The sequence below is a fragment of the Leuresthes tenuis genome, unplaced genomic scaffold, assembly GCF_036924035.1.
Source record: "Leuresthes tenuis unplaced genomic scaffold, fLeuTen1.0.hap1 SCAF_4, whole genome shotgun sequence".
NCBI classification, from domain to species: Eukaryota; Metazoa; Chordata; class Actinopteri; order Atheriniformes; family Atherinopsidae; genus Leuresthes; species Leuresthes tenuis.
Genome location: NW_027325358.1, coordinates 1,127,256 through 1,139,689, shown reverse-complemented (window position 1 = coordinate 1,139,689; position 12,434 = coordinate 1,127,256). Strand labels below are relative to the sequence as shown.

General features: G+C 47.9%; 2 protein-coding genes across 2 annotated transcripts; both read right to left on the bottom strand.

Moving 5' to 3' along the window:
- Nucleotides 1–8,198: 8,198 nt before the first annotated feature.
- Nucleotides 8,199–8,977, bottom strand: LOC140305174 (B-cell receptor CD22-like). The gene is made up of 3 exons (XM_072383929.1): nucleotides 8,704–8,977; nucleotides 8,336–8,593; nucleotides 8,199–8,242 (listed from the first exon to the last, which is right to left on the bottom strand). Exons 1-3 carry the CDS (start codon nucleotides 8,975–8,977, stop codon nucleotides 8,199–8,201), a joined length of 576 nt encoding a protein of 191 aa, XP_072240030.1.
- Nucleotides 8,978–9,363: 386 nt separating this feature from the next.
- On the bottom strand, nucleotides 9,364–11,407 carry LOC140305172 (B-cell receptor CD22-like). Its single transcript, XM_072383928.1, has 3 exons — nucleotides 11,134–11,407; nucleotides 10,772–11,023; nucleotides 9,364–9,476 (listed from the first exon to the last, which is right to left on the bottom strand). The coding sequence occupies exons 1-3, from the start codon at nucleotides 11,405–11,407 to the stop codon at nucleotides 9,364–9,366; spliced, it is 639 nt and encodes a 212-aa protein (XP_072240029.1).
- Nucleotides 11,408–12,434: the final 1,027 nt, after the last annotated feature.

Genomic DNA, 12,434 nt, shown 5'->3' with positions numbered 1-12,434 from the left:
TTTCCTCCTCCTCCGGTCGTTTCTTCTTCTCTTTCCTCCTCCTCCCGTCGTTTCTTCTTCTCTTTCCTCCTCCTCGGGTTGTTTCTTCTTCTCTTTCCTCCTCCTCGGGTCGTTTCTTCTTCTCTTTCCTCCTCCTCGGGTCGTTTCTTCTTCTCTTTCCTCCTCCTCGGGTCGTTTCTTCTTCTCTTTCCTCCTCCTCGGGTCGTTATTTCTTCTCTTTCCTCCTCGGGCCGTTTCTTCTTCTCTTTCCTCCTCCTCGGGTCGTTTCTTCTTCTCTTTCCTCCTCCTCGGGTCGTTTCTTCTTCTCTTTCCTCCTCCTCCGGTCGTTTCTTCTTCTCTTTCCTCCTCCTCCGGTCGTTTCTTCTTCTCTTTCCTCCTCCTCCCGTCGTTTCTTCTTCTCTTTCCTCCTCCTCCCGTCGTTTCTTCTTCTCTTTCCTCCTCCTCCCGTCGTTTCTTCTTCTCTTTCCTCCTCCTCCCGTCGTTTCTTCTTCTCTTTCCTCCTCCTCCCGTCGTTTCTTCTTCTCTTTCCTCCTCCCGTCGTTTCTTCTTCTCTTTCCTCCTCCTCCCGTCGTTTCTTCTTCTCTTTCCTCCTCTTCCGGTCGTTTCTTCTTCTCTTTCCTCCTCCTCCCGTCGTTTCTTCTTCTCTTTTCTCCTCCTCCCGTCGTTTCTTCTTCTCTTTCCTCCTCCTCCGGTTGTTTCTTCTTCTCTTTCCTCCTCCTCCGGTTGTTTCTTCTTCTCTTTCCTCCTCCTCCGGTTTTTTCTTCTTCTCTTTCCTCCTCCTCCCGTCGTTTCTTCTTCTCTTTCCTCCTCCTCCGGTCGTTTCTTCTTCTCTTTCCTCCTCTTCCGGTCGTTTCTTCTTCTCTTTCCTCCTCCTCGGGTCGTTTCTTCTTCTCTTTCCTCCTCCTCGGGTCGTTTCTTCTTCTCTTTCCTCCTCCTCCGGTCGTTTCTTCTTCTCTTTCCTCCTCCTCCGGTCGTTTCTTCTTCTCTTTCCTCCTCCTCCGGTCGTTTCTTCTTCTCTTTCCTCCTCCTCCGGTCGTTTCTTCTTCTCTTTCCTCCTCCTCGGGTCGTTTCTTCTTCTCTTTCCTCCTCCTCGGGTCGTTTCTTCTTCTCTTTCCTCCTCCTCGGGTCGTTTCTTCTTCTCTTTCCTCCTCCTCGGGTCGTTTCTTCTTCTCTTTCCTCCTCCTCGGGTCGTTTCTTCTTCTCTTTCCTCCTCCTCCGGTCGTTTCTTCTTCTCTTTCCTCCTCCTCCGGTCGTTTCTTCTTCTCTTTCCTCCTCCTCCGGTCGTTTCTTCTTCTCTTTCCTCCTCCTCCGGTCGTTTCTTCTTCTCTTTCCTCCTCCTCCTCCGGTCGTTTCTTCTTCTCTTTCCTCCTCCTCGGGTCGTTTCTTCTTCTCTTTCCTCCTCCTCGGGTCGTTTCTTCTTCTCTTTCCTCCTCCTCGGGTCGTTTCTTCTTCTCTTTCCTCCTCCTCCGGTCGTTTCTTCTTCTCTTTCCTCCTCCTCCGGTCGTTTCTTCTTCTCTTTCCTCCTCCTCCGGTCGTTTCTTCTTCTCTTTCCTCCTCCTCCGGTCGTTTCTTCTTCTCTTTCCTCCTCCTCCGGTCGTTTCTTCTTCTCTTTCCTCCTCCTCCGGTCGTTTCTTCTTCTCTTTCCTCCTCCTCCCGTCGTTTCTTCTTCTCTTTCCTCCTCCTCCCGTCGTTTCTTCTTCTCTTTCCTCCTCCTTGGGTCGTTTCTTCTTCTCTTTCCTCCTCCTCGGGTCGTTTCTTCTTCTCTTTCCTCCTCCTCGGGTCGTTTCTTCTTCTCTTTCCTCCTCCTCGGGTCGTTTCTTCTTCTCTTTCCTCCTCTTCCGGTCGTTTCTTCTTCTCTTTCCTCCTCCTCCCGTCGTTTCTTCTTCTCTTTCCTCCTCCTCCCGTCGTTTCTTCTTCTCTTTCCTCCTCCTCCCGTCGTTTCTTCTTCTCTTTCCTCCTCCTCGGGTTGTTTCTTCTTCTCTTTCCTCCTCTTCCGGTCGTTTCTTCTTCTCTTTCCTCCTCCTCCCGTCGTTTCTTCTTCTCTTTCCTCCTCCTCCGGTCGTTTCTTCTTCTCTTTCCTCCTCCTCCGGTCGTTTCTTCTTCTCTTTCCTCCTCCTCCGGTCGTTTCTTCTTCTCTTTCCTCCTTTTCCAGTCGTTTCTTCTTCTCTTTTTCTAAATTCTCTAGAAGTAAGTGGGCTCCCTCCTTTTTATGCTGCTTTTAAATCCGGGCGCTGTTGAAGCATGAAGTGAGCAGGAAGCGTGACTCTCTGTACTGGTTGTTAAAGGAGCCTCTAATATGTGGTGCCAGGCTGGATGTGTGTTGCAGCACCGTGCCTGGGCTGGCGGGGGCGCTGTGCAGGTCAAAGGTCGTCTGTCTGGAGCAGCTGGTGGACGCAGAGTCGGACTGCAGGGAGGATGGACCCTGGATGCTGTGACTCTGTGGAGGTACAACATTAAAGCCAGGCTGAGGCTGGAGTTCTGCTTCCACAGAGTCACCGGCAGCATAGCTACACATTACTGGGCTCATGAGGGGATTTTATGGCAGGTGGCTGACAAAGAACTGCAATTTGCACCTTTTCTAAACTGATTGATTGATCCTTTTATTATCAAGTAAATTGTGTGAAATGTTTTGATACAAAGTGTAAATAAAGTGCTGTTAAAAAAAAATCCTCCTCCTCCCGTCGTTTCTTCTTCTCTTTCCAAAATAAAAACAGTAAACCGGCTGTTTTGCTGCTATCGGAGCTGGAGCTGATTAAAGGAACATTTCTGCTCTTTTGAACTGGGGTTCTGAAGAAGTTCTGAAGAGTCAGAATCTACTGAAGGAACCGATGATCCAGAAACATCTCAGACACTGAACCAGGACCATGAAGCAACATCATCCATCACTGAGTGTTCAGCCCAACTTTCATTCCATTTCTCTGCTTTATGCTCACATTTTATTGCTGAAAGTCTTTTCCTGTGACGTTATTTTGGTGCAGATGAAGTTCAGGAAGGTTTTACCTGCTTTTTGAATGTGAGAAATATCTTGTTTCAGCTGAAAGAAAAGTCCAAGTGAAGCTGCTGCTCCAGCTGACAATAATCAGCTTTAACTCAAACTTCCCAGTCAGTGAAGCTCAGCCTGTTCTGCTTCCATGCATCAGTAACTTCAGCTGGACATCGAGGAGATGTTCTTGTTTCTGTATTTATCAGACGCTTTTATCCAAAGAGACTTACAAATGAAGATATAACAGCTTTATAAAAAGCTAACAATAAGCTCCATAGAAGGAACCCAGGAGTCCGACTCTGTCAGAGGGGACAGAGTAGAGATAGGGTGCAGGCATAGAAGGAAGAGCAGAAAGATAAAGTGCAGAGATAGAGGGGGGAGGGAAGTACAAGGTAAGTGCTGGGATAGGAGATGCTCTCTGAAGAGCTGGGTTTTCAGGAGCTTCTTGAAGATAGACAGGGACGCCCCTGTTCTGGTAGCGCTCGGTAGCTCATTCCACCATCGTGGGACGACACATGAACAGACTTTGGATTGTCTTAGGCGTGGTGTAGGAGCTGCTAGACGACAATCCTGGGACCAACGGAGGGACCCAGTTGGGACAGAAGCCTTTGCAAGAGCATCCAAGTAGATGGAGCCGTTCCATTAAGCTCTTTGTAGCTAACATCAGGGACTTGGATCTGATGCTAAGGGCAGCCAGAGGAGCTCAATGAACAGAGGGGGGACGTGTTCTTTAAGGCTGATCCAAGACCAGACGCACCGCCGCGTTCTGGACCATCTGTAGAGGTTTCACAGGCTGGAGACCAGTTAGGAAACCAGTTAGGAGACCAGTTAGGAGACCAGTTAGGAAACCAGTTAGGAGACCAGTTAGGAGACCAGTTAGGAGACCAGTTAGGAAACCAGTTAGGAGACCAGTTAGGAGACCAGTTAGGAGACCAGTTAGGAAACCAGTTAGGAGACCAGTTAGGAGAGCAGTTAGGAGACCAGTTAGGAGACCAGTTAGGAGACCAGTTAGGAAACCAGTTAGGAGACCAGTTAGGAGACCAGTTAGGAGAGCAGTTAGGAGAGCAGTTAGGAAACCAGTTAGGAAACCAGTTAGGAGACCAGTTAGGAAACCAGTTAGGAGACCAGTTAGGAGAGCAGTTAGGAAACCAGTTAGGAGACCAGTTAGGAATCCAGTTAGGAGACCAGTTAGGAAACCAGTTAGGAAAGCAGTTAGGAGACCAGTTAGGAGAGCAGTTAGGAAACCAGTTAGGAGACCAGTTAGGAATCCAGTTAGGAATCCAGTTAGGAGACCAGTTAGGAGAGCAGTTAGGAAACCAGTTAGGAGACCAGTTAGGAGACCAGTTAGGAGACCAGTTAGGAGAGCGTTGCAGGAGTCAAGGTGGGAGATGACCATGGCCTGCACCAGGAGCTGGGGGGCATGTTGGGTCAGGTATGGTCTGATCTTTCTTATGTTTAGTAATGCAAAGCGGCACGAACGAGCAACCGAGGTAACGTGATCTTTGAAGGTTAGTTGGTCATCAATCATGACACCAAAGTTTCTAGCAACCTTTGATGGAGCAAGAGATAGGGATTCAGTTTGGATGCAGATGCTGTGGTGTATGGTTGGTTTGGCTGGGAAGATAAGCAGTTCAGTTTTTGGGAGGTTAAGTTGGAGGTGATGGGCTTTCATCCATGTTGATATGTCAGAGAGACGGTCTGAGACCGTGTGGTCGTCAGGTGGGAATGACAGATAGACAGATGACCTTATCAGTACAACAAGAAGTAATAACAAGCAGATAAAAATAAGTGCTAAAAGACATAATAGATACACAATAAAATAAGAATAAGGAAGTCAACAACTCAAATGGAGTCAAAGGCCAAAGAGAAGAGATGGTTTTAAGAAGAGACTTAAAGCAAGCCCAGAGGAGGCCTGTCTGATGAGCAAAGGCAGCTCGTTACACAGTTTTGGATCAACCACGGCGAAAGCTCGGCCGCCTCTGAGCTCACGTTTAGTTTTTGGAGCTCTCAGGAGCAGCGGATCAGCTGACCTGAGAGAACGAGGGGGTGTATCAGGGCGAAGCAGCTCAGAGAGGCAGGGTGGGGCGGGGCCACAGACAGCTTTAAAAGCAGATAAAAGGACTTCAAAAACAGTCCTAAAATGTTGGGGCAGCCAGTGGAGTTAAAATGGGGGAAATGTGCTCATACTTTGGTGTGTCGGTTAAAAGACGTGCGGCAGCATTCTGAACCGTTTGAAGCCGAGTGACGGAGGAAACACTAACCCCAATATAAAGAGCATTACAGTCATCCAGCCCAGCTGGGATTACTGTCCCAAAATGCTGACTGGACAGAAATGGCTTTATTTTGGGCAAGTTGCCTCAAATGGAAAAAGCTTGATCTGACAGTAAAGCTAAAGATCGGTGCCCACTTTAACCCTCAGGTTGGTCAAAGTTGGGCTGATATTCTGGGTCAGGCTGCCCAGATCCAACAGGGGGATCTCAGTGGTGCCGTCAACCATCACTTCCCTCTTTTTTCATTAACCTTTCGGAAGCTAATGGCCATCCAGGCTTTTATGTCATCCAGGCAGTTGAGCAAAAGTTATAAGAGGCACGTACACCTGGCTGTCATCTGCATAACACTGAATTAAACCATGTTGCCTCAGAGCTGAGCCAAGAGGGGGCAGATAGAGAGAAGAGGAGGGCACCTAAAACCCAGCCCTGGGGGACCCCACACGAGAGGGGAGGAAGATGCTAATTCACCAAATCTAACAGAATGTTCGCTCCAACCACCCCAGCACCCACCCACTGCTCCAAACCAGAGAGTAAAACAGTATGTTCCACTGTGTCAGACGCAGCAGTTGGATCTAAAAGCAGAAGAATAACACCGAGACGTGTCTGCATACATCTCAACGACATCTGATTGCAAACATCACAGGTTACAGGACAGTGGTGAGGTGCAGTGGAAGAGCTTTTAATTTAGGATTTCAGAGTTTCGGTTTCATCTGTAATAACAGAACCGTGATACATCTGAGGGGTGAAACGGGTTTACATGTTAGAAAGGACCTGATGATGCATGACTGTCGATATCATGAAGATAAAAGCAGATCAGATCCAAAGTGATGGTTTGTTGTTCCGCTGCTTTACAAATACCAGAACAAAAGCTGCAAGAGCTCCATCTGCTGGAGTTTTGATGTAAAACGCTCCACATGAACGTCAAAGAGACACAGATCCTGAAATGATTTAAATCTCTCTGTGAACATTACAGCAGATGCATGACATGTAACAGTTAGATTTAAGCTCACATGACATTTAAAAAGAAAGAGAAGATGTAAAAGTATCAGCTGATAAATCCCTGTTGTGTTCATCTGGTTTTGTTGATGGTGCTGTACAACGGCGCAGATGCATCCTCTCTGGTTTCCTCAGTTCTGCTTCAGGGAGACAAAGAGAAATCAGCTGACTGTGCAGATACAGCAGTGAATGATGTCATTCCCATTGAATCCCATGAATGATGAAAATGTCAACAGAGCAGGAGCAGAAAGCAGTGTGTGTGGGTGATGCTGATGTTGGAGTGTGAGGAGCTGCTCACCGCGGGGCTGGACTGTGAAACCTGACAGCAGCGTACTCAGTAACTTCCTCTGAGTGTCTGTGGGGCTGAGCTGCTCTGATGTTGGAGTACAGAGGATCTGCCTGGTTGTTGCTGAAGTGGACGCTGGCATACTGAGGCTCATCCTGCTCCTCCGGCCGTCCCTGACCACCAACACGCTTCACAGGTGGTAAAACACATGGAAGTTAAAGAAGGACGGCAGAACAGAGGTTTTAGTTCTGCAACAGAATCATGAGTCCAAAGCAAAGGGAAGTTTTCTACCACAATGATACGAGTGTCCTCACCTGTTCCCTGCTGTCTGCTCCCACTTCAGGCTCAGATGATCCATTGGAGGTCCTCTTTGTTCTGCTCAGGAGAATTGATGATGAGCGAAAGCTGAACATGTGAACTCTGAACGTGACTGAATGAGTTTAATGAACAATAATGTAACAGAGCTGCTCACCGGATCCACAGACAGACAGAGAGGAACATGACAGGCAGGAGAACAGCAGCAGTTACTGCAGCAGCTGTAGATTTTACTGCTCCTGAACAAACATGGATCAGAATCAGGCTCTGACACTTCATCCAGTTTGACAGCAGGTTTGTCCTCATTGGACCCACAGAACAAGGAACACAACCCCTTATCTATCTATCTATCTATCTATCTATCTATCTATCTATCTATCTATCTATCTATCTATCTATCTATCTATCTATCTATCTATCTATCTATCTATCTATCTATCTATCTATCTATCTATCTATCTATCTATCTATCTATCTATCTATCTATCTATCTATCTATCTATCTATCTATCTATCTATCTATCTATCTATCTATCTATCTATCTATCTATCTATCTATCTATCTATCTATCTATCTATCTATCTATCTATCTATCTATCTATCTATCTATCTATCTATCTATCTATCTATCTATCTATCTATCTATCTATCTATCTATCTATCTATCTATCTATCTATCTATCTATCTATCTATCTATCTATCTATCTATCTATCTATCTATCTATCTATCTATCTATCTATCTATCTATCTATCTATCTATCTATCTATCTATCTATCTATCTATCTATCTATCTATCTATCTATCTATCTATCTATCTATCTATCTATCTATCTATCTATCTATCTATCTATCTATCTATCTATCTATCTATCTATCTATCTATCTATCTATCTATCTATCTATCTATCTATCTATCTATCTATCTATCTATCTATCTATCTATCTATCTATCTATCTATCTATCTATCTATCTATCTATCTATCTATCTATCTATCTATCTATCTATCATGTTCAAAGAACAGGAGACCTCTAGTGGTCATGAGAGCAACTGCATGTGAAAAATGGCGTTGATGATGCTGAAGGATGCCTCGTAAAAAGAATGTATTTTAGCCCTAAATATGATTGTTTTCTGACCCAAACAAAGTCATGTTGCTGCCTGAAGCCAACCAGGAAACAATAAAAGTGTTCTAGTGAAGAAATGTTGTGTTATTATCTGGAACCAATCTGCTGGACAGATGCTGGACTTCTATCCACTTTGATTTTTTTTTTTCAGATATGAAAATCAAACATGATGAACTTCTACTTATTTACAGCATATTTACAGTTATGGTACAATGTCAACATTATGAAAAGATGATCTGGAAGGAGGTCGTGCAACTTCTAGGTGCTGTGAAGCAAAAACGACCCGAGTCACATGACCTCGTTACAGCCAATCAGTCATTAAAACCACATGAAATATTAACTGAATATAAAAGATCACCTGGAACAACCGTCAGAGCAACTGTGGAGCGCTGACTTCCTCTCGTGTTCTGAGCTTCACAGGAATAATTTCCACTGTGTTCAGGTCTGACGTCAGTGATGGTGAAGTTCTGTCCTGAAGCTTTTGGTGACTCTTCCTCCTCCTTGTACCAGGTGTACTGAGCTGCTGGGTTAGCATCACTGCTGCAGGTCAGAGTCACTGAACTGCCCTCCTCTACCTCAGAGGGCCTCACTGACACAGAGGGAAGCTTTGGAGCATCTGCAGGAGAACATGTATGCAGAAACACATCATTGAAATTATTAGAAATGTTCTAAATTATTGGAGGAAACTCTTCTTTCACAAAAACAAAACAGCCTCATGTGACTTACACTGAACATTTAAGGAGAGAGACGAAGAGTTGATCCGTCCAAACTGATTCTCACACTCGCAGTAGTAGATCCCTTCATCCTCAGAGCTGATGGAGGGGAAATTGTAGGTTCCTCCTGCTCCATGAAGCGGTGTTCGATCCTCCTTGTACCAGGTGTACTGAGCTGCTGGGTTAGCATCACTGCTGCAGGTCAGAGTCACTGAACTGCCCTCCTCTACCTCAGAGGGCCTCACTGACACAGAGGGAAGCTTTGGAGCATCTGCAGGAGAAAACATGAAATGTTCATTAGAAGATGATGTGTATGTTTGGGTGCAGTGTGAGCTGAGTTGCAGCCGAAGGCGGAGACCTTGGCGGTCTGATACTCGGCTACTGAAGCTGGCTCTTGGGACTCTCTGTTGGGGAAGGAGCCTAAGCTGGTGAGAGGTTCCGGCTAGATATAGTCGGATTCACCTTGACACAAAGCTTGGGCTCCAGAACCAGTCTCCTTGAGAGGGGTTGGAGTCTCTTTGACTCTGGAGTTGGCCGTGGTGAGAGGCGCAGGGTGTGGGCATACTCATGCCCCCCAGCTGTGTGCCCGCACATTAGGGTTTACCCCGGTGGATGAGAAGGTAGCCTCCCTCCACATTCGGGTGGGGGGACGGGCCCTAAAAGCTGTTTGTGCTCATGCACCAAACAGCAGTTTAGAGTACCCGCCCTTTTTGGAGTCCCAGGAGAGTGAGACCCCCTCATTCTGCTTGGGGTCTTCAGTACTCACCTGGGCAATGACAGTGAGACCTGGAAGGGCGTGATTGGGAGGAACGGCCCTCTCAATCTGAATCAGAGTGGTGTTCAGTTGTTGGACTTCTGTGCTCATCATGGACTGTCCATAACGTTCAACCATGTCCCGGGGGAGGTGGGGGACATTGAGTCCGAATGGGCCATGTTCCGTGCCTCCATTGTTAAGACGGCTGACCGGAGCTGTGGCCGTAAGTTGCTCCGGGAGTATGGAGTGTCGGATCCCTTTATAGGGGCTGCTCGGTCTGTATGGCCGGTGTCAGAGTTTGGTCCGCATTGCCGGCAGTAAGTCGGACGTGTTTCCGGTGAGAGTTGGACTCCGTCAGGGCTGCCCTTTGTCACCAATTCTGTTCAGAATTTCTATGGACAGAATTACCAGGTACAGCCAGGGTGTTGAGGGATCTCTTAACGGTTTGGTGACCTCAGAATCGGGTCTCTGCTTTTGCAGATGATGTGGTTCTGTTAGCATCGTCGGGCCATGATCTTCAGCTCTCACTGGAGCAGTTCTCAGCCGAGTGTGAAGCAGATGAGATGAGAATCAGTCCCTCCAAATCCAAGACCATGGTCCTCAGCCGGAAAAGGTGCCCTCTCCGGGTCTGGAATGAGATCCTGCCCCAAGTGGAGGAGTTAAAGTATCTCGGGTTCTTGTTCACAGTGAGGGATGAATGGAGCGGGAGATTGACAGGCGGATCAGTGCGGTGTTAGCAGTGATGCAGGCTCTGCATCGGCCTCTCCTGGTGAAGAAGGAGCTGAGCCAGAAGGCGAAGCTCTCTATTTACTGGTCAATCTGCATTCCTACCCTCACCTCTGGTGACGAGCTGTGGGCAGTGACCGAAAGAACGAGATCGTGGATACAAGCAGCCGAAGACACAGGGTGTCTTGGCTCTTCCTTGGAGATAGGATGAGGGGCTCAGTCATCTGGGAGGGGCTCGGAGTAGAACCGCTGCTCCTCCGCATTGAAAGGAGTCAGATGAGGTGGCATCTGGTTAGGATGCCTCCTGGACGCCTCCCTGGTGAGGTGTTCTGGGCCCGTCCCACTGGGAGGAGACCCGGGGAAGACCCAGGACATTATGGAGAGACTATGTCTCTCGGCTGTTCTGGGAACGCCTCGGGTCCCCCTGGAAGAGCTGGAGGAAGTGGCCGGGGACGGGGAATATCCTGAACGTATTTCTGGGAGCCGACTGGGAATAAAACTTCCTCTTTAAGCTGCTCAGTGAACTCCAGCAGCAGAATGTCCGCGTTAAACAGACAGAGCTGAAGGAAACATGTTCATGAATCTCATTTCTTTTACTCACATTTCACATCAATAAAGGAGGAGGCAGACCACTTCCCCAGCTTGTTTTCAGCTGAACAGTAATACTGTCCAGAGTCAGAGGACTGGATGGAGCTGAAGAAGAGCTGTGAGTCTTCACTGGGACGTTTATAACCATCTTTGTACCAGGTGTACTGAGCTGCTGGGTTAGCATCACTGCTGCAGGTCAGAGTCACTGAACTGCCCTCCTCTACCTCAGAGGGCCTCACTGACACAGAGGGAAGCTTTGGAGCATCTGCAGGAGAACATGTAAGCAGAAACACATCATTGAAATTATTAGAAATGTTCTAAATTATTGGAGGAAACTCTTCTTTCACAAAAACAAAACAGCCTCATGTGACTTACACTGAACATTTAAGGAGAGAGACGAAGAGTTGATCCGTCCAAACTGATTCTCACACTCGCAGTAGTAGATCCCTTCATCCTCAGAGCTGATGGAGGGGAAATTGTAGGTTCCTCCTGCTCCATGAAGCGGTGTTCGATCCTCCTTGTACCAGGTGTACTGAGCTGCTGGGTTAGCATCACTGCTGCAGGTCAGAGTCACTGAACTGCCCTCCTCTACCTCAGAGGGCCTCACTGACACAGAGGGAAGCTTTGGAGCATCTGCAGGAGAAAACATGAAATGTTCATTAGAAGATGATGTGTATGTTTGGGTGCAGTGTGAGCTGAGTTGCAGCCGAAGGCGGAGACCTTGGCGGTCTGATACTCGGCTACTGAAGCTGGCTCTTGGGACTCTCTGTTGGGGAAGGAGCCTAAGCTGGTGAGAGGTTCCGGCTAGATATAGTCGGATTCACCTTGACACAAAGCTTGGGCTCCAGAACCAGTCTCCTTGAGAGGGGTTGGAGTCTCTTTGACTCTGGAGTTGGCCGTGGTGAGAGGCGCAGGGTGTGGGCATACTCATGCCCCCCAGCTGTGTGCCCGCACATTAGGGTTTACCCCAGTGGATGAGAAGGTAGCCTCCCTCCACATTCGGGTGGGGGGACGGGCCCTAAAAGTTGTTTGTGCTCATGCACCAAACAGCAGTTTAGAGTACCCGCCCTTTTTGGAGTCCCAGGAGAGTGAGACCCCCTCATTCTGCTTGGGGTCTTCAGTACTCACCTGGGCAAGACCTGGAAGGGCGTGATTGGGAGGAACGGCCCTCTCAATCTGAATCAGAGTGGTGTTCAGTTGTTGGACTTCTGTGCTCATCATGGACTGTCCATAACGAACACCATGTTCAGGCATCAGGGTAGGCATCAGGGTGTCCATATGGGCACTTGGCACCAGGACACTCGAGGCCGCAGTTCGATGATCAACTTTGTGGTTATATCGTTGGAAATGTGTCCGACAATCAGACCTGGCAGGCCCAAACGTATTGTGAGGGTCTGCGAGGAACGTCTGGTGGAATCCCAGAAGGAGCTTTAACTCCCCCCTCCGGCAGAGCTTCAACCATGTCCCGGGGGAGGTGGGGGACATTGAGTCCGAATGGGCCATGTTCCGTGCCTCCATTGTTAAGACGGCTGACCGGAGCTGTGGCCGTAAGGTGCTCCGGGAGTATGGAGTGTCGGATCCCTTTATAGGGGCTGCTCGGTCTGTATGGCCGGTGTCAGAGTTTGGTCCGCATTGCCAGCAGTAAGTCGGACGTGTTTCCGGTGAGAGTTGGACTC

Coding starts and splice junctions, on each gene's coding strand:
- LOC140305174 (XM_072383929.1), bottom strand. CDS start 8,977: ATGTTTTCTCCTGCAGATGCTCCAAAGCTTCCCTCTGTGTCAGTGAGG. Junction 8,594..8,703: donor TCTCTCCTTAAATGTTCAGT/GTAAGTCACATG, acceptor GTTCTCCTGCAG/ATGCTCCAAAGCTTCCCTCT. Junction 8,243..8,335: donor TGCTCTGACGGTTGTTCCAG/GTGATCTTTTAT, acceptor TTTGCTTCACAG/CACCTAGAAGTTGCACGACC.
- LOC140305172 (XM_072383928.1), bottom strand. CDS start 11,407: ATGTTTTCTCCTGCAGATGCTCCAAAGCTTCCCTCTGTGTCAGTGAGG. Junction 11,024..11,133: donor TCTCTCCTTAAATGTTCAGT/GTAAGTCACATG, acceptor GTTCTCCTGCAG/ATGCTCCAAAGCTTCCCTCT. Junction 9,477..10,771: donor CTCCTTTATTGATGTGAAAT/GTGAGTAAAAGA, acceptor ACGCCCTTCCAG/GTCTCACTGTCATTGCCCAG.